This window comes from Pseudopipra pipra, chromosome 3, assembly GCF_036250125.1.
Source record: "Pseudopipra pipra isolate bDixPip1 chromosome 3, bDixPip1.hap1, whole genome shotgun sequence".
NCBI lineage: Eukaryota > Metazoa > Chordata > Aves > Passeriformes > Pipridae > Pseudopipra > Pseudopipra pipra.
In genome coordinates, this window is record NC_087551.1 from 114,033,467 (window position 1) to 114,054,457 (window position 20,991).

The window sequence follows — 20,991 nt, forward strand, 5'->3', positions numbered from 1 at the left end:
AATGGGATCACGATCATAGAATTATGGAATGGTTTTGGTTGGAAAGGACCTTAAAGATCATCTAGTTTTAAACTCCTGCCATGGGTGGGGACACCTCCCACTATCCCAGGTTGCTCCATGCCCCATCCAAACTGGCCTGGAACACTTCCAGGGATCCAGGGGCAGCCACAGCTTCTCTGGGCAACCTGGGCCAGGGCCTCACCACTCTCACAGACAACAATTCCTTCCCAATTTCCCATCTAACCCTGCCCTCTGGCAGTGGGAAGCCATTCCCTGTGTCCTGTTCCTCCATCCCTTGTCCAAGTCCTTCTCCAGCTCTCCTGGAGCTCCTTCAGGCACTGGAAGGGGCTCTAAGGTCTCCCCAGGTTCTTCTCCAGGTGAACACCCCCAACTCTCCCAAGCCTGGCTCCAGAGCAGAGGGGCTCCAGCCTTTGGAGCACTTTTGTGGCCTCCTCTGGACCTCTGTGGTTTAATGCATTCTTGGTAACACACAATATTCATCACAGTTGCAGCTGTGCAGCAGTGCAGCTGCACAGAACAGCTCCCCAACCCACTTTATGGTCCTGAGGCCACTGGACATACCCTGGTAACATCCACAGCATTAAACTCTGTTCCACTCAAAGCAGGATGACCAGATCCTGACCAGAAATAATACCTGGACTCTGGAGACGTGAAGTGAGGTGAGAAATGTCTTTGCAGAAGTGTCAAGTGGCCTCAGAAAAAAGCATGGCCAGGATTGTGCTAAAAATGTACCCATGGGGACAGTGAGCTGACTGCACCAGGACAGTTAATTTATGAAGTCAGCCAAAGAAGAGTAAACCATGCCATGGAATCATGGATCTGAGAATCATCCAGGTTTGGAAAGGACCTCTAAGATCATCAAGTCCAACCATTTCCCCAGCATTGCCAAGGCCACCACTAACCCATGTCCCCAAGTGCCACATCCACATGGCTTTTAAATCCCTCCAGGGATGGGGACTCCACTACTTCCCTGGGCAGCCTGTTCCAGTGCCTGACCACCCTTTCAGTGAAAAATTTTCCCAAATATCCATCCTGTCCATGGCACAGTTAGTTGCACCGTTATGGGCAATGGGAAAGAGGAATTCCTTGTTCAGTTCATCATTCTCTCATGTGTCATCTGCTTCTCTGTTATGAAAATGGAAAACCAAAGTTCTCTCTTTTTTAGGACACCTATAGTTGTGACACTGCTGTCACATATTCCCACTTCTACAGTGGAAATTCCCAGTATAAGTCCTATCTTTCTGCCTGAAAATAACCCTCCAGCTTTCACCATCTTTTGTACATCTTCTTGTCCTGCTCTACCTGTGCAGGGACAGGGACACCACCAGCATGCACAGTTTGCAGCATGAAATACCCTCAAAGTTGCTACAGGGACACCCCAATTTTCATCAGTGCCCACTCCAGGAAATCCAAACACTCTGTTTTCCTTTCTGAATAACCTTCTGTCAGCTTCAGAACACCCCTGGCAGCAGGGATCAGGGTATTTCCACCCCAGAAAATAAGCACACTCCAGACCCTGGAGCTGTCTGGAGACTTTGGCAGGGAGAGGTGATGATCCAAGTGTCTGCAGGTGGTCAGCTCATCCAGGTTCCTAGGAAAAGGCTCTTGGCTCCAGGGCTCCTGCCCATCAAGGGAGTGAGAGGGCACAACAGAACAGGCTACTTTGAATGTGGTGTTTGCTAAATTAACTTTTCAGACATGGTTCCCAAGAAGGAATGGACATGGGGTCCTTCCCAAGCCGTGAATGTCCACACCGGGGCCCCTCTCAGAGTGTCCAGCTCTCGTGGGGACAGGTCTAGACAACACAAGCAGAGCTGTGAGTGCATCCTGGCCATGTCTCAACCCTATTTCATGCAGCTGCATCCCTGCCAAAGGTTGAGAAAGGCCTGCAGCCCTTTGATATTGATCTTGTTTCCTGCGAGGTCCCTCTGCCCCAGCACATCTGTTCTATCTACTCCCCGTTCCCTCCTGTCACACCCCGTGGTTTTCCTTTGAATTGGGGATTGATCCCAGGCCTGGGGAGAGCAGAGCTCTGCCAACATGCCCAGGTGCACCCTCCAGGTGCAGGGTGGAGGGGCCAGTGGCTGTGCTGTGCAGTGACCCATGAGAGGCCCCGTGAGCAGCAGGACCTCCCCCAGACCATCCTCTCTGCACTATAAATATGAGGATCCCCAGCCTTGCCACTCACAGCATCCAGCTCAGGCTCTCTCCAGCTCCTTCTCCAGCCTTGCTGAGATCCCAGCTCAACTCCAGCCATGAGGTTCCTCTACCTTGTCTTCGCTGTCTTCCTCCTGGTCTCCTTGGCTGCCCCAGGTAAGAGGGTGGATTGCATCGGGAGGGGAGCTGGACAAGGGTGGGAAAACCAGGGTGAGGAAGGTCAGACTGGGCCATGGGCATCTTGAGCAAACATGGTCTCCATTGGTTTGAAAAGCTGTGATTTTGATGCCCACAGAAATGCGTCCTTTGGGTGTGCAGGTGGGTGATGGTCTCCTGCAAATCTGGATCTGCGGTGCCTCCCCACCCAAACCACTCTATGACTCTGTGATATGACTTGGTTACCCCAAGGCTGTCTCATATGGGGCTCTACGTTCATACAAATGAGTCTTTAAAACAAAAGTCACTTTTAAGTACTGTGAGAGGCACATTTAGGATGTTTCAGACATTTTTGACACCCGGGGAAGCTGAGCTGGGCCCTGGTGTAATTATTTTAATCATGGACTGCCAAGTGAGTGCTGGATGCCTTTCTCAGAGGCACCAGCCTTCTAGAGGCTTCCTCTGCTAGTATGATGCCACTTTTTGTGCCAAACTAGTTCTGACAACATCCCCAGGATCCAGTTCCCTCACATTTTTAATGTGCAGTGCTGACAGAGATCCCTTCAGTTCTGGTTCTCACCTCCCTCTTCAATGAATGAAAGGGAGATTTGGGGCTCAAAAGGGTTCCCATTCCGATGTCCATTCACTCTGGACATAATTTCCTGGGTATTTTGGGCCAACAGCTTCTCACCCTGGTGCCTGGCACTTGCTGAAGTCTTGCACAGAGGAGCATCTCTATCACCTTTGCTCTTGGTGTGTCCCTCATGAAGGAGATGGATCTGCTCTCCTTGGGAGCATCTTTCCCAAACTCCACCTCTGTCATCCACTGGCTCTGTATCCACCAGCTGGGGGGAGAAGGTGCACAAAGAGCTGCTCAGGCTTGTGCCCTTCAAGATCCCTTCCTGCTTTAGGGCTGGGATTGGGCAGGAGCTGTGGAAACGTGGGGGAACGGAGCAGGACCTCCCTACGAGCAGGGTCTCATCCTGCTGATGTCACCCAGCCTGGAGGGGATGGGAGGGCATGGAAATGGGGCACAGAGGCATCTCTCCTGACCCAACCACTCTCCCTCTGTCCTCTTTCAGGCTATGGGAAGATAAGGAAGACCTGTGCTGACGTGGGCTACTGCTCCAAGCAATGTGCTGCCATGGACACCTGGTCCTTCTCTGCTGACTGCAGGAACTACTGCTGTGTCCCACCTGTCTGGAAGGGGAAATAGGAGCTGAACAGGAAGCACCTGAGGAAGAGGAGGCACCATGGTGGCTTTGGGGGCAGATTCCCAACTGTGTAACCCCACTGTCACCCCCTCCTCTCAATAATTAAAAAGAGAAAAAAGATGTTATTCCTTGTGTCCTCGTGATCCCCTTTAAAGCATTAGGGCAGGTTCTCCAAGCCCAGCCCAAAAGGTCTATTAGAATCACATCTCACTGCTCTTTTCCCACAAATTTCTTAATGGAAGTGTTAAACAGATGGAGTTTGCCTCTCTGTTTCTCACAGTGAATTCAGGCAGTGCTGAATGAAAAAAGGGTCTGGTTGGAATAACACCCTCCTGGGTGTCCCTTTCCCCACTGAGTCTCACAGCAAAACTTGAGGGGGGCTGGTTCACTCCTGGGGCTCAAAAAATCAGGACTGATCAGAGATCCTGATGGATCAATGGCAGACTATTTTTCCCATGGCTTGGTAATGAGTAGGAATGGATGGGTGCAGTATTTCACACTCTCTTCAGTATTTCACATTTGCTTCAGCATCTTCCAGAGACCTTCTTTAGAAGGATCTTTGGGAGAGCATCATTCCTGCCCTCTAATTCCCCAAGGCTTCTCATTTCAGAGCACCTACAAGAGGGTCTGTTGGAGTCATTCACAGGTGTGTGCTGTGGGAATAGAGCAGCCCCAGCAGGGTCTGTAAAGGGAATTTTTGCCTTTCCTGCTACAATGATTATGTCCATCCTCACCATTCTCAGCCTGTGGAGTCAGCAGAGGCACCTTCCTTGTAGAAAAGTGGGTCATTGTTTCTCTTTAATGATGCCCTGCTCCCTTTTCCTCTGTCCTCACAGTGGTTTCTGAGGGCTGGTAATGATCAGTTCTACTGAAATCCTGTGGCTTCTGAAGGTGCCCCTGGAAAAAAAAGAGCCACAGGATTGGAGAAAAAACCCAGAGATTGTAAGAAAACACAAAGAAATAAAAGGTGAAAGTGAAAAATGTAGATAGAGGGATCTAAAAGGGAGCATGGAGAGACCACCCAGTGATGACCAGCAGGTGCTGCAGGAGTTCAAGGAGCTCCTGGAAACGTGAGAAACCCCCACTGGCCAAGGGGCAGATTCCACCTCCTTCCCCTCCAGTAAATACAGTGGAAAAAACTGGTACCGTTTCTGGTGACCTCTGTGGACTTTGGATGGGGAATGGATACATGGAAAGGTGAAGAGAAACACATAACCAAAAGTTCTGCAGCAGATAAAAAAGGGGGCTGAAAACTGACAGTTTTGGTTTCCCACTTTTTCAGTCGTTCCTTAAAAAGAAACGATTTGGGGAATGTAGAACATCTCTGACAGCAGCAGCTCTGACCTCCCAGTGATTCTGGTCTTGTCAAAACACCTTCTCACCAACTCTGGAGGAATTTTAGTCCTCCATGTTGTGGAATTAGGCCACTGTTAAAAATCTCTTTTAGGATGTTCTCTGTTCTCCTGATCCAGGACTCGATTTGGGGTGTGTGAGCCCACGTATTTAGAAGTCTGGAATCATCCATGTGTCTTGGTAGCCTGAAGTCATTGCAGAAATTTCAGCAGAGGGACCTTCCTCAGTCATCACCTGTATTTGCCTTCGAATACATTTTATTTGACCACTGAATTTAGTAAGAAAGTAAAAAAAAAAAGTTAAAAACAAAAAGGAAAAAAAAAAAGACCAAAAGACTTTGAGGTTCATGAGGGTGCAGACAAATCTGGAAAAGAAACCATATTTTTGAGTGAGAAAGCGGAGATATTCTCATATTTATAGACTAAATAGGCTCACAGAATCATTAAGGTTGGAAAAGCCCTCTGAGACCATCGAGTCCAACCATCCCCCAGCACTGCCAAGGCCACCCCTCACCTATGTCCCCAAGGGCCATATCTACACAGCTTTTAAATCCCTCCAGGGATGGGGTCTCCACCCCTGCCCTGAGCAGCTGTGCCAGGGCTGGACAACCTTCCAGTGAAGAAATTTTCCCTAATATCCAACCCAAACCTCCCTTGGCACAACTTGAGGCTGTTTCCTCTTGTTCCCTGGAAGAAGAGACTGACCCCACCGGGCTCCACCCTCCTGTTGGGGAGTTGGAGAGAGCAATAGAACAGGAGTGGAATCATGATCTGATCCTCAATTGCTGTGGTTGTTCAGCTAAAACCACATCACTTTAATGCTGTCTTTTATTTACCCCTCTCATGCCGAGCTTTCATCCACGTCTTGAAAGGAAAGGTATTTGGGAAAAAAAAATCCCTCTTTGTCTTTCCTATCTGACACCTAGAAATGATCACAGAATCACAGAATAGCCTCAGCTGGAAGGGACCCACAAGGATCATTGAGTCCAACTCCTGGCTCTGCACAGGACAACCCTAAAAATCAAGACCATTTGCCTGAGATCATTGTCTATTTATGGGGAGTATCAATTAAAACAGCACCATAAACTGCAGCTCCAAAATAAAGGGTATTTTTCTGAGCCCTGTTTCTGGAAGCTGCAATGGGATACAGGTTGCCCAGAGAAGTTGTGGACTTTCCATCCCTGGAAGTGTCCAAGGCCAGGTTGGACAGGGCTTGAAGCAACCTGGTCAAGTGGAGGGTGTCCCTGCCCACTCTAGGGGGTTGGAACTGAGCTTTAAGGTCCCTTCCAACCCAAACCATTCTATGATTCCATGATAACAGTTTGGATCTTGGCTGTAAGTTCATTTTTTTTCCTACTGTTTTCCTCTATATCTTATTTTCAGTGAAATAAGACTTTGACAGAAACATTTTAAAAGAATCAAGCCACACAGAGCAGTAAAAGCCCCACTTTGCCCAAAACTCTGGAGTTACCAGATTGCCTGGTGCTATACATTTTAAAGATCTGTCTTTTCTTGTAGTGACAGTCAGTGCATCTGCCCTGGAAGAGGGAGGAATGCCAGGCAGGATGAGAATGTCTGGCCCAATGATTCTTGTTAATTTGCCCATCTGCTTCCCTGTCACTTGTACCCACGTGTCACCACAGACAGGGATCAGGGAAGAGCCTGCACTGCCTCTTTTTTTGCATGGAAGCCTTTCTGGTTGAGTGAAATTCGTATAAATAACAAAGAAATGACCCATCAGGGCTTTTTGTGGTTGATGCTTCCCTGATAAGGGGGTGGCTGAGGCTCACTGGGGCTCAGGTTTCACTCTCTGAGTGGCACTACAAGTCTCCAGCTCTTCCCTCTTCTTTCACAGAAATATTCACTGTCATTAAAAGGAGGTAAACAAACGGGAAAACACCAAAAATAAAAAAAGACCAAAATATCTGGCTGAAATTCCCAAGATTTATCAAGCAACACAGTGCAATGATGCTTCTCCCTGTTCTCTCTTCCTTTTGCATTCCCAGTCTGTACCTGGCAATCAAGTAACCAACACAGAACCATTCATTTGACATACAAAATCAGGATTTTTTTTCCCCTGTGTGTCTGATCTGCACTGAATTCCATCAGCCACATTAGGACTCAGACCCTCAAACCAGCAAGGTCCTTCCACAGCCCTCACCTTTATTACCCTCAACAAGTCAGTCCAGTAAGAAATTTTGCAACCTTTCCATTCAACCCCTTTTCTGGATCTTTTATGACCAAATTTACTTCTATATCCCCAACAGTGCCCCCCACAGTGCTCCCCATGACCTCCCTCTCCTGCATCTCGGCCTAATAATGCTGCTCCCTGCCTTTTGAATTCCAGTCTCCCTAGTCTGCTGCCTCCTTCTGGGAACTCTAGTAGGTTTTAGGATAGGATTTTCCTGGTTTTTTCCCCATGTGATTATAGTTAAACTGGTATAATCCTGGTTTGTAATCCCACAGGACCCTTTAAGATGTTTTTTTCCCCACAAAACCAGCATCTCCCATCTTTGCACAGTAAAATTTTCTTAAGCAATAGATCATAGAATCATGGAATGGTTTGAGTGGGAAGGACCTTAATGATCATTAATTCCAACCCCTTGCCATGGGCAGGGGCACCTTCCACTAGACCAGTTACTCCAACCTGGCCTTGGACACTTCCAGGGATCCAGGGGCAGCCACAGCTTCTCTGGGCAACCTGTGCCAGGGCCTCATCACCCTCACAGACAACAATTCCTTCCCAATACCCCATCTAACCCTGCCCTCTGGCAGTGGGAAGCCATTCCCCCTTGTCCTGTCCCTCCAGACCCTTGTCCCAAGTCCCTCTCCAGCTCTTTCGGAGCCCCTTTAGGCTCTGGAAGGGGCTGCAAGGTCTCCCTGGATCCTTCTCTTCTCCAGGCTGAAGAAATCCATAAGCTGCATTTAGGAGGGCAGTATTTCATCCTTGAATTCCCTTCAGACTATTTTTGAGGAAAAAAATCTGGGTGCTGGGGATTTTTTGTTGCTTATTTCTTTTCTTCCAACCCCTTTACATTTAAAACAAGTCCCTCAATGAGTCCCTACAAAGGAGAGTTCAGCACCAAGACCTCCCTCCTCTCTTGCAAGGTGAACACAGCTGCAAATATTTCATTCAGCTTCTGTGGAGTGGCCTGAGCTTTTATTATTGTTGCTCTGACCACACTCTTCTTCAGGCTTCATGTTCCTGATGTGTTTGGAATAAGGAAAAAGACTTATTATAAGAAGGTTTGCCTGCCTTTTGCAAGCTCTTCCTGCAATTCTCTGCTGAGCTGCCTTATTGTGTTTTACACTTTGTCAGACCCAGTTTATTATCTTTTCTATTTTCCACGTTTGGACACAATTTCAGCTTTTCCTTTCTAACAACCTCCCCCATCCCACTGTTCTGCTGTGACCTTTTCCTTTTGCTCTTTCTCAGGGCATTTTTAACAGCTGTCATACATTTTCCCTAAGTCTCCATCACAGTGGCCTTAAACAACTCCCTCAGTGCTTGCAAAGAATCTATTTGCAAGCGTTCAACTTTTAGCTGTACATTTTGTCCCCTTTTTAACAATTTCCCTGTTTTTACATAACTTCCTTATTGAGATTAAGTGCAAAAGTAGTGGCCTTTCCATCCCCTGTTGCTCCTGCAAAGATGTAGAGTGTAAGTACAGTGGGATCAGTGATGCACAGTGGCTTTCCCAAGGGACAACTTTGATCCAAGCCCGGTAGCTGCTCTTTTCTCCTTGTAAACACATGAAACCCCTGTAATCCAGTAATTTATCAGTACTGGCTCTGTAAGGTATAAATATTCAGCTATTTCTCCTATAAAAGGTGCTTTCCAGGATATAAATCTTCTTCTTGGCATAGCCAGAATTTATGATATTACAGAATCATGGAACGGTTTGAGTTGAAATGGAGCTTTAAAGCTCATCTCATTCCAACCCCGCTGCCATGGGCAGGGATACCTTCCACTAGACCAGGTTGCTCCAGCTGCTGGTTTGGGACACTTTTTTAGCTGCAGACACATTTTGAAGGCTGGAGAGGCAGCAGAGCGAGAGGCATCACTTCAAAACCCCATTTTGCAGTTCATTCCCTTCCATGTGCCTTTTCACTCCTACAATTCTGATTTTTTTCTTGATGAAAAATGGTAAAGAAACAGCAAAGGAGGTTTTTAATTTTGCTCAGCATTTCCTTCTGCAATTTTTAACCAATCTTTCAGCCTTGTGTGTCTGTGAAGTGTCACCAACACATGGTTTGTTTCAGGGAATTTTCCTTCTTTTCTATCCTGTTGTCTGGGATCAGGTGAATCTTGACCACAGCCTGTGACTCTTGATGGGCTATCCTGTATCAAATGTGATATTTTTCCTGCTGCCCAGCCCTGAAAAGTGGATGTTAACCCCCTCACACTCCTTATCTCACAGTATGCACCCAGTTTACTCTTCTCTTGCAGCTCCTTCCATCCTACTGATATCAGCACAAAGCTTTTCCTGGGTTTTCATGGCCCCGTGGATGGAAGCTCACTCTATTTCCTGGAGGGTTTCAGACAAACAGGGCTGTTTTCTGTCCCATGACCCTTTTTCACACAAACATCTCACCCTCCAGTGTTGCTCCAGAGGTTTGTCTGGCTGCCCTTCACGGGGTTCTCTGAGCCACCCCACTTCAGATCACTCCATATCCCCTGCAGAACACCTGGAGTGAAAGGTGTATCCCACAGTGGAGTGGGTGGGGAAGGGGCCACTGCAGAAATCTTCATCTGTTCTTCCATTATTGGTGACTCTCAATGGAATAATCTGGTCACAGGCTACGCTGAGAAGTCATTTGATCAGTACAAGGCTGTCCAGGACAACCACAGGACACCAAAACCTGAGTGTCTGCACTGGGATGAGGATGGGCATCCCAGGAGTGGGATTTTGGTGTGCAATGGAAAGGTGGTGGCTGTTTATCTCCAATTTCTATCCCCCATGGGACTGAGAACCCCAGTGCAGAGGCTGAATGGGACCGAAGGGGCCTTGGGGGGGCTAAAAATTACCTGGGATTCAACTTGTGGAGGAGGGAGGCACAATATCAGGCAGTCAGCCTCTGCCAGCCTTTGCCACCACCGTGCTTTGAAGCAATGGGAAAATCCCAAAGCCTTTGCTTTTCCCATGTGTCACTTTGGTGTCAGGGCTTAGAAACGCCTGGGGCTGTCAGGGCTGTGTTGTAATTATGGTCCAGGGAGTTTTGGCTGCCAACCTCTCCAGGCTCTCCCCTCCCAGGAGGCAAATGACCCACACAGCACACAGAAATCTTATCTGCCCGTCTTTACTTCAAAGCAGTCTCGGTCACACCGTGAGCACAGCGCCCGGGAGCTCCACCCCGAGTGCTGCTCTTCCTCCTTCCCAATCATTTTCCCTTTTTGGGTGAGGGGATGCAGCAGTACATCTTCCCACAGGAGGGGCTGAAGGTCCACTCGTCGGTTTTGCCACACAAGTAGGAGCAGTACCCGTCACAAGAGCTCTTGGGCTGCCCCTGCCCTGCAGGGAGGACAGAGACAGAAATGGGTTATGAGGGGAAATGATGGGGGTGTAGGAGGGCAGAGCCCCTAAATTTATCCCCTTGTTGGCTCCCAGGTGGCACTGAGGCACCAAGTACCTTTGGTTTTAGACTCACATATAATAGGACACATGTTTCCTGTCCCCACAGAGCTGGGGGACCACTGGGCACTTAAAAACCATTCCTCTATACATGAGTGGGAGAGATGGGATTTGCAGTGTGGCATTCACCTCATCCCAAACCCAAAGATATGTGGGATAAGTCATCAGCCAGAGCTTCCTGCAGGTACCTGATCCCCACTGCCAAAGCTGAGTGAGATGAACCACCTCCCTCACCCCCCAGCACAGAGGCTGGAGAGGAGACAGCCACCTGTACCCACAGCCTCCAGGGTCACCCCACTTTCTGCACCTCCACGAGTCCCTGTCTTACCTGGGGTGGCCAACGAAAAAAGCAGGAACACAGCAAAGAGCAGGCAGAGCACCCTCATGGCTGGAGGCCAGGGGAGATCCCGGGAGTGTGTCTGAGGTGGCTGGGGTGGGGGACCTGGAAGGCCCTGGGTTTTATAGCGGCACTTCTGCCACAAGTGGTGTGGTGAGAGGAGAAACTGGAGCAAACCCCTCTCCAAAGAGGTGTTGTTTGTTTGCTGGTGTGTTCAGTGTCACCCCGACCTGCTGGTCCCACTCACAAAGGCACCTGGCAGCAGGTCCATGCTCCAGGGGGCATGTGGGGACCATTCCCTGCTCCAGATCCGGCTACTGGGATGTGGCTGCTAGAACACATGGAGCCACCAGGAAGCAGAGCTTCTGCCCAGGGGTGCAGGAATTCAGTCTGGGAGTCTTTCTGATAAGCTCTGGACACTGTCTGATAATCTCTGCAAGTCATAGACACTGTGGACAATACCAAGGTATCAGATCCATCAGGGTGCATCCAACCCTGACCGGTGCACTGGCAGTGAGGCTCAGAGAATCATGGAATAGAATCCCAGCATGGTTTGGGATGGAAAGGACCTTAAATTCCATCTTGTTTCAGGGACATCTTCCACTAGACTAGGTTGGTCAAAGCTCCATCCAACCTGGCCTTGGACACTTCCAGGGATCCAGGGGCAGCCACACCTTCTCTGGGCAATCTGTGCCAGGGCCTCACCACCCTCACAGCCAACAATTCCTTCCCAATATCCCATCTAACCCTGCCCTCTGGCAGTGGGGAAGCCATTCCCTGTGTCCTGTCCCTCCAGGCCCTTGTCCCAAGTCCTTCTCCAGCTCTCCTGGAGCCCCTTTAGGTACTTGAAGGAGCTCTAAGGTCTCTCTGGATCCTTCTCTTCTCCAGGTGAACACCCCCAGCTCTCCCAGCCTGGCTCCAGAGCAGAGGGGCTCCAGCCCTTGGAGCATCTCCAGGGCCTCCTCTGGAGTCACTCCAGCAGCTCCACATCCCTGTGCTGTTGTTCCCCAGGGCTGGAGGCAGCTCTGCAGGTGGGGTCTCACCTGAGGGAGCAGAGGGGCAGAATCCCTCCCTCCTGAGCCCAGGACACGGGGGGTTTCTGGGCTGGGAGTGCCCATGGCCGGGGCATGTCCAGCCTCTCACCCACCAGCACCCAAAGTCCTTCTCCCCAGGGCTGCTCCATCTGTTCATCCCCAGCCTGTGCTGGTGCCAGGAGTGCCCCAACCCAGAGGCAGGACCAGTACTTGGCCTGATTTTCACCCCATTGATTTGCCCCAAGACCAATTTGAGTATTTTGCCTGAAATCTTTCAAAAAAGGACTGTGAAGCTGATTAAAAGGGATGTGGGCAAATATGTAAATGAAGCCAAGGTAATGAATTGCCACACCACATCTGATCAGAAATCTGTCGTGATTCCAGTGCTATCCTTCATAATAATTTTCATGGCTGTCTAATAAGAAAGCTTAAAAAATTCAAAAATAAGAAGCTGAAAACGACTGCAAAGCATTAGAGGACAGGATTAGCATTCCAGTGGATCTTCTCATGCTAAAAAGATAATGAAAAAAATATAATTAAGTAATAGGGAAAGCTACCTTGTCTGTACAGACAAGGATAATGAGCTGGAGAATACAGAACACAGAGTTTCTGCAGGGAAACTTTGTGTTGCAGTAGATCACAGGTAGGCACCGAAGAGCAATGTCAAGGTGTGGGGAAACCAGCACCAATTGTCCTAAAAGTACAAACAAAAGCTAAGTTTGGAAAACACAGGACGTACCTATACAGGGCACAGCCCTTGGAAAGCACATCCAACCATTCATGTGCTTCAGGAAAGCAGGGAAGGGGCTCAAAGGAGCTCAGAAAATGGCAAGAGGTCAAGAAGTGTGACCATCCCCCTGTGCTGGCACTGCTGGGGCACCTCCAGTGCTGGGGGCAGCTCTGGGCCCCTCAGACAAGAGAGACATTGAGGGGCTGGAGCATGTCCAGGGAAGGGAACAGAGCTGGGGAAGGGGCTGGAGCACCAGGAGTGGCTGAGGGAGCTGGGGGAGCTCAGCCTGGAGAAAAGGAGGCTCAGGGGGGACCTTCTGGCTCTGCAACCCCCTGACAGGAGGGGGGTGCTGGGGGGGGGGTGTCTACTCTGCTCCCAGGGAACAAGGGACAAGAGGAAATGGCCTCAAGTGGCACCAGGGGATATTTATTCACCCAGTTGGAGTTCAGGCATTGGAACAGGCTGCCCAGGGAAGTGGTGGAGTCCCCATCCCTAGAGAGATTTAAAAGCCATATGGATGTGGCACTTGGGGACAGGGGTTAGTGGTGGCCCTGGCAGTGCTGGGTTAATTGCTGGACTTGATCTTAGAGATGTTTTCCAACCTAATCGATTCTGTGATTCTATGATTAAGATGTGACCTGCCAGAAAAGACTGAATCAAGTGGAATAATGATGACCAGAAAAGAGAACACATAGAGAGCACGGCAGTCCTTAAATCTTAATGATGTGATACACTGGATAGGTATGGTCTGCTCTTGGTGGCCAGGATGAGGAGTCAGTGACCAGGCACAGCAGAAGGTCCTCACCTGAGCTGTAGGAAAGCCTTTGTAGTGACAGGAATGTAGAGTAGAAAGGACTGAACAGGGGGAGTGTGGAAACACCACTGCTGAAGAAAAAATGACAAACACCCAAGAGCAACAGTTAGAAATCGTGGTGGTGAAGTAGAGGAGGTGCACAGCCCCCTCACCTTCACTTTTCCTCAATTTCTGCACACAGTCAGATCACAGAGAGGAACATAAAGCTGAGCCGAGCCCCAGTGAAGAGCCTGGTGCAGGCAGAAGTGGGTGCCTGGGAAGGAGTCCAAGATCGTGTGTTCTCACTCCGTAGAACTCCCCACCCTCCAGCAACATGAAATTTGTTGACTTCCTCAAGAAGTTTTTATACCTTATTTGCACCCGCTGCATTAATTTACAAATTGGTTTCTCAATACATTTGTCCTTTCAATACATTTTAACTGCTTGAATTTCTTGTTCAAGTTCCACGCTTCAGCTGTGCTCAGTGTGAAAGAGGACAGTTTGGTTACCTTTTTGATAAATGCATGATTTGCCTTGGTATCCCACCTATTTCTTGGGTTATAAAAATTGAAGAACTGTCGCTCTATCCTCCTTAGGCCTCTGAAATTTTTACAGCTTGTAATACACCTCCTTTAAGTGTTCCCCCCCTGAGCTGACAAGTGCCAATATACTTAATTTTATGAACACAAGTCCCCAGCTCTGCCACCTTTCTTTTAACCTCTTCTTTCCCTACCAGGGGCCACCAGGGATGGGGAGATGAGCAGAGCACACACCACTGTGACACCCCACAGACTGAGGCAGGACTCCCAAACCCCCTTCCTAACTGGCTTTAGGTAATTCAGACCCACCATTTGCACAGAGATTATCTATTTTTCCAAATTCTCAGCCTTAAACTGACACTGATTGAGGGTTTGATGTTTTGCTGTCATGTTACTCAGTGTTTTAAGATTCACCTGCTGCCTTTTGCAGATTTAAGTCTGAGGATATTGAGGAATTCTGCACCAGCAGCAACTTCTTGTCCCTTCACCAGTTGCCTCTGTTTTCCTGGCTGTTCCTCAAGCCATTAAACAGCCCAGTGAACTGGGGTTGGAAAAGCTCTTGTTTGAAACCTCAGGACTGTCTGGAGGGTTTGTGAGGAAAAGATGATGATCAAAGTGTCTCCAAGACTCATCCAGGCTCCTGGGAGCTGTCAGCCCCAGTGCTCCAGCCCATCCATCAGAGGGGTGAGAGAAGACCAAAGAGACTTCACTGAATGTGGTGTTTGATGAATTTATCAGGGAGATTTGTCAGAGATGGCTCAGAGATGGGAACATGGGTCCTTTCCAATCAGTCCCACATGGTGATCAGCCTGGACAATGGAGGGAGGGTTATCAGTGCATCGTGTCCCTGTTGCATCCCACTGCATCCCTGCCAGAGGTTGGGAAAGGCCTGGAACCCCGTGATACTTATCTTGTTCTCCCTCCATGGCTGCACCCACAGATCTCCATCAGGTCCCTCTGACCCATCCTAAGGTCTCTGCTATTGACAGCCCCTATTCCTTTGTGTTCCAAGGAGTGCTGAAATCCTATCTGATATTGGGCAACCACCTCTGGGGGGAGGAGGTGGCTGCCAGCACACAGGGAAATCTCTCGTGCCATCACTGCACGTCCAGCCCCAAACAGCACTTGGATGAATTCCCATCTCCCCAGCATCCCCAGGGAAAGGCTCTATAAAAACCAGGGGCTGCAGCCTCCCTGTACATCACCTCCTCCCTCTGAGGTCTCCAACCCTCCTCTCTCCAGCCTTGCTGAGATCCCAGCTCAACTGCAGCCATGAAATTCCTGTACCTTGTCTTCGCTGTTTTCCTCCTGGTCTCCCTGGCCACTCCAGGTAAGAAGGGCTGAGGAGAGCTTTATATGTTCTTTGGGATTCTTCTAAAATAACTATAACTCTTGCAAATACCGTTCTTACCCTCCGAGGTGGCTGCTGTAACCTGGGCAGGTACTTTAATGACTTCTCTCAAGGGACAATAAAATGAGAACTCCTCTCAGAGGGATTTGTACAGAAATAATCTGTGAAATTTCTGTGAAATTGAGGTTGAAAACTTCAGTATCCAGTCTGGGAGGGAGCCCAGGCCAGATCATTCCAAACAAGAGTCTGGATGTGGCCACTTCTCCTGGGGGGTCAGAGAATTCCATAGTGCCAGAGGGGCTCTTCTGGGCAACTCTGTTCTCTGCCAGGGCTCAGTCCAGGGTGTGTTTAATGGCTTTAAGCTGAAAGAGGATAGATTTAGTTGGGATATTGGGAAGGAATTCTTGGCTGGGAGGGTGGTGAGGCCCTGGTACAGGTTGCCCAGAGAAGCTGTGGCTGTCCCATCCCTGGAACTGTCCAAGGCCAGGTTGGACAGGGCTTGGAGCAACCTGGAATAGTGGGAGGTGTCCCTGCCTGTGGCAGGGGGTTGGAATGAGATGAGCTTTAAGGTCTCTTCCAATCCAAACCACTCCATGATTCTATGACTGTGTTTTATTTACTGATGTGCCATAGCTCTTGCTGCTAATTCCTGTTTCTGAGATTCTGAGGCTTTTGGGTCCCTGTACAGGAGCCAAGAGGGGATTTGGAGCTGAGATCTCCCAAACAGGCTTTAGAAACCCCTTTCAGAGTTCAATTCTCACCCACCTGGGCCAAGCCTTTCTCTTGACCCACTTTTATCCTTTTAACAGTGAAAATTTGGTGCAAAGCTGCTGTGGGGCCAATTTAAGCCCTTTGCAGCATCCTTGGTGTGGCTTTTGCTGCTTTGCTCTGAGAACACTGATCCTTTAAGGGGAGGCACAGGACAAGGAAAAACGAATGTGCACAGAAAAACATCTTTATGAACTCTGCTTTTGGGGTGTCTCTCACCAGGAGATTGAGTCTGCTCTCCTCCAGAGCATCTCTTTCCCAATCTGCACTTGTTAGGTGAGGGGAGGGAGGTATTCAGGGAGCTGCTCTGGCTTGTGCCCTTCAAGGTCCCTTCCAGCTTCGAGTCTGGAAATGAGGTAATGTGGGGGGCAACAGAGCAGGACCTCCCTACAAACAGGGTCTCATCCTACTGACCACTGTCACCCACCTTGGAAGGGATGGGAGGGCACGGAAGTGGGGCACAGATGACACCTTTACACCAAGATGAGATGGAGGGGATGGAAATAGGGGCACAGAGGCACCTCTCCTGACCAAATCACTCTCCCTCTGTCATCCTGCAGGCTATGGGAAGGTCCTGAAGACCTGTGCCAACCTGGGGTACTGCTCCAACCAGTGCTCCAAGGTGGACACCTGGTCCTACTCCGCTGACTGCAAGAACTACTGCTGCATCCCACCTGTCTGGAAGGGGAAATAGGAGCTGAACAGGAAGCATCTGAGGAAGAGGAGGCACCATGGTGGCTTTGGGGGCAGATTCCCAACTGTATAACCCCATTGTCACCCCCTCCTCTCAATAATTAAAAAGAGAAAAAAAGGAGATATAACTCCGGTGTGTGTGGTGTGGTTACTGGTGTTCCCATGATCCCACATGAAGCATTAAAATTTTTCAAGCCCAAAGGTTCAAAAAAAAGCCACTGACAAAGAGCAGCAGAGCTGTCAGTGGCCTGGAAGGGTGGGAATTTGGGAAACAGGGTTATTTTCCCTGGGATCATTTTCCCTCTTGCCTTCTCCATTAACACAACCCTTTGGAGACAACAGGGAATCTTTAAGCTCCTTTCTGCTTTTTCAGGTGACAGGTGATCTGCAAATGCCTTAAAAAATGTGGGTGGTTCAGCAATGTCCCTCTCCCCAAGCACAAGACAACCCTCCTTCCACGAAAATTTCAGCAAATCCACAGAGGTGGGAAACAAAGTCAGGGAGGGGAATGAGAAATGCAAACAAATCTTAAAATACTCCCTTCCTCACCACCTACTTCTTCCTAAACTGAGCTTCACTCCTGAATTCTCTCCCTCCTCTCCTCAGCAAGGGAACAGGGAATGGGGGCTGTGGTCAGTTCATCACATGCTGTCTCTATTGCTCCTTCTTCCTCACAAGGGTTGGACTCCTCACGCTCTTCCCTGCTCCAGTGTGGGTCCCTTCCATGGGGTCAGTCCCTCAGGAACAGGCTGATCCAGTGTGGGTCCCTTCCATGGGGTCAGTCCTTCAGGAACAGGCTGATCCAGTGTGGGATCTCTTTCCATGGGGTCAGTCCTTCAGGAACAGGCTGATCCAGTGTGGGTCCCTTCCATGGGGTCAGTCCTTCAGGAACAGGCTGATCCATTGTGGGTTCCCTGTGGAATCCCAACTCCTGCCAGCAAACCTGCTCCAGCGTGGGCTCCTCTCTCCATGGGGACACAGGTCCTGCCAGGACCCTGCTCCAGCATGGGCTTCCCTGAAGTCACAGCATCCTTCAGGCACCTCCTGCTCCAGTGTGGGTCTCCAGGGGCTGCAGGTGGATCTCTGCTCCCCCATGGACCTCCCTGGGCTGCAGGGGCACAGCTGCCTCTCCATGGGCTGCACCTCGGGCTGCAGGCGACCCTCAGCTCCGGTGCCTGGAGCACCTCCTGCCCCTCCTGCTGCACTGACTGGGGGTCTGCAGGGCTGCTCCTCTCACTTGTTCCTACTCCTCTCTCCAGAATTGAAGCTGTGTAAGTTTTTTCCTCCCCATCTTAACTCTGTTATCCCAGAGGTGCTGCCACTGTCACTGTTGGGCCCAGCCTTGGCTCCACTGGACACTCCATCTTGGCTCCAGCTGGAATTGGCTCCATAGGACACTGAGGAAGCTTCTGGCATCTTCTCACAGGAGCCAGCCCTGCATTCCACCCCCCAGCTACCAAAACTTTGCCACATAAACCCAATACAAAATCCAGCAGTGAAACAGCTTCTGCAAGGAAAAGGTGCTCCAACCAGCTCTGCTCCCTCTTCCCTGAGGAGGGATCTGGATGATCCTACCCACAACCATTGGCCACCTGGGGGTTTGCTGGAGGGTTTTTTCTCAGGAGGAAATTGTTATGAGTCAAATTCTGGCATTACCAAACTATCTAATGGATCCTTTTATTTGTAGAGGAGCCAGGGACCAGAGGAGCTACAGGGACCGAGTGATCATTTCCCTTCTAGGCAGAGAACAGCCTAGAGGGGTGATTGGGAAAACTGGGGGCAGTTTAATCCTCAGCTTTATCTTCTCCTCTCCTTGTCTCCTGCTTTTACCTTGCAATGCAATGGATACAGTGCAGAGAGAACAACTGCAAATCCACAGGGACTGGGATGTGCTCAGCATCTTAGAGCTGTGCTGTCCAGTTGGATGTAAAACATCCCCTTATTCCCAGTCCCTTCATGTGGATAGGCTTGGAGCAAGTGCTCATGCAGCTTTTGCTCTCCAGGGCAGGCAGCCCCAGCCAAGTCAGGCCATTCCAGAGGGAATGGTGTCATCATGCAGTGCCAATATTGTTCACTCTCAAACATTCCCTCACTGCCAGGGAACACAACCTACAGTGTCTCTGCTTGGGTTCAGCCTCTTCCTGGGCTGGAGGTGCTCTGGGATTTCTTTCCTTCTCCAGAAAGGAGAAAAAAATGAGGGAAGGAACACATTAATCTCAGTATGATATAAATGTAAATGCCAGGACTTCTTTTTCTTCTGCCAGTTACCTGGGATAGTGGAAGGTGTCCCTGCCCATGGCAGGGGATTGGAATGAGATGATTTTTAAGGTCCCTTTCAGTCCAAACCATTCCATGATTTTACGATTCTTCCCACTTTTTGTGAAGGACATTTTGGGTGGGCAGTAAAGGCATAAGTCACTTGCCACTCTGGTCACCTCTGCTTTCCTACCTTCCATTAACATATGTTCATAATATATTCATAATGCTTTCCTACATTCCATTAATATATGTTTACAAAGTCCTACACTCAGAGACTAGAACTGAGTTGCTATTTATCCTTTCTGCAGAAAGTGGCTTCCAAATCACTTGGATGCGGCCGATATTGGAGAAACTTGGGAAATTTCAGGAGGGCTTGGATGGTGCTGTCTGTGTTCAGGCAACTGATTGAGTCTCAGATGTTTGGGATTCACCTTCTGAATTCCATAGGGTTTTTTGGTAGGAAAGACATTTCAACTTTATAACAACCTTCATGTCCATTGCCACAACATTTTGGATTCCAGAGGGGGGTCTGGGTCTGGGTCTTGGCACACAGCTGGGAATGCACAGGGTGGCATTGGCTGGTGTGGTCCCAGTCCTCCCAGATCTCTGTTTTGAAAGGGAAAAAGAAGGGAAACCCCTCTCCAAGTCATTGCTGGAACACTGATCACCACAACCATTCCTCTGACCCAACACCAAGTCCCCTGAGCAGGGACTGATACTCCCAGCTGTCTGTGCCAAAAGTTTTGGCAGCCAGGCTGAGAGGAGTTCAGCTCCCATGGGAGAGACCTGCACAGGCCACACAAGATGCCTTCAAAAGAGCCAAACAGGCACAGGGTGGACGTCTCATTGTCAGATGGCCACTGGGTTGGAGTGACACAAGATCCCATTAAGCAGCAAACAATGTGTCCTGGGACACCAGCGAAGTCACGCTCCTCCTTAACTCTGTCCTCCCTGGCAAGAAATGTCTATAAATATCAGGGTCTCCAGCCTTTTTCTCAGCAGCTGATCCAAGATCTCTCTGCCAGGCTGCCTCCCAGAGCTGCTGTGATCCCGGGGGATATCCAGTCATGAGGATCATCTATGTTGTCTTTGCAGTTTTCCTCATGGCCTTGATGGCCACACCAGGTAAGGTGGTAAACTGTGTGGAGCAGAAATGAGGGATAACAGTGAACCACAAAGGAATTTAGGTGAAAGTGTTCAAGGAAGTGTCCAAGGCCAGGCTAAACAGGGCTTGGAGCAGCCTGGGATAGTGGAAGGTGTCCCTGCCCATGGCAGGGGGTTGGAACTGGATGATCTTTAAGGTCCTTCCCACCCAAACCATTCTGTGATTCTATGAAAAAAATATTGTCCCAGGAAAGTAGGTGTGGGTGGTGGGTCTTGTGTGGAGATTCGGGTTGGGTTTGGCTCTCAAGACTTTTGGAGTGGAGTTCAGCTCCAGAATCATCCCATCCTACATTTAGACATCCAGCATCCAGGGGTCTCCATGGGAACTGGGCTGTGTCATGGTCTTTGCTGTTGACTGTGAATTAGTCAATGTTGATGTGCATCTTTCTGTTTTTCCACAGCCAAAAGTCAGTCCAGAAAGAGCTGCAGAGGGTATTGCTCCAGGACATGTGGTAAAGGAGAGAAGGAGGAGCACGCTGAGGACTGTGGGAGGCTGCACTGCTGCCTGGTACATAGGAAAAGGAAGTAGAGCAGAGACATTCCATGATGAGAGGAGAAGGGAAACAATGACATTTGCAGCGGTTTCTTCTTGTCTCGTGGAAGTGGAGTTTGATCCTTTCATTAAAAAAGCCCAGATCTCACCCCGAAGTGTTCTGTGTAGTTCATTGTCCTCCAAAATGTTGTGTGCAGAGGACTGGGAAACATCTGGCAAGTCTTGCCAGACAAGTTCTTGTTTATGAAGATATGATCAAATGCAGATACTGGCAGTGGGAAGCCATTCCCCCTTGTC

The 20,991-nt window shown here is 49.4% G+C and overlaps 2 protein-coding genes across 2 annotated transcripts; one reads left to right on the forward strand and one right to left on the reverse strand.

The window, feature by feature from the left end:
- Positions 1-10,282: 10,282 nt before the first annotated feature.
- LOC135410663 (small basic protein 1-like) lies at positions 10,283-11,130 on the reverse strand. The gene is made up of 2 exons (XM_064647376.1): positions 10,862-11,130; positions 10,283-10,413 (listed from the first exon to the last, which is right to left on the reverse strand). Exons 1-2 carry the CDS (start codon positions 10,917-10,919, stop codon positions 10,283-10,285), a joined length of 189 nt encoding a protein of 62 aa, XP_064503446.1. The 5' UTR covers positions 10,920-11,130.
- Positions 11,131-15,184: 4,054 nt separating this feature from the next.
- Positions 15,185-16,824, forward strand: LOC135410664 (cygnin-like). The gene is made up of 2 exons (XM_064647377.1): positions 15,185-15,296; positions 16,646-16,824. Exons 1-2 carry the CDS (start codon positions 15,239-15,241, stop codon positions 16,777-16,779), a joined length of 192 nt encoding a protein of 63 aa, XP_064503447.1. The 5' UTR covers positions 15,185-15,238; the 3' UTR covers positions 16,780-16,824.
- The last annotated feature ends 4,167 nt before the right edge of the window (positions 16,825-20,991 follow it).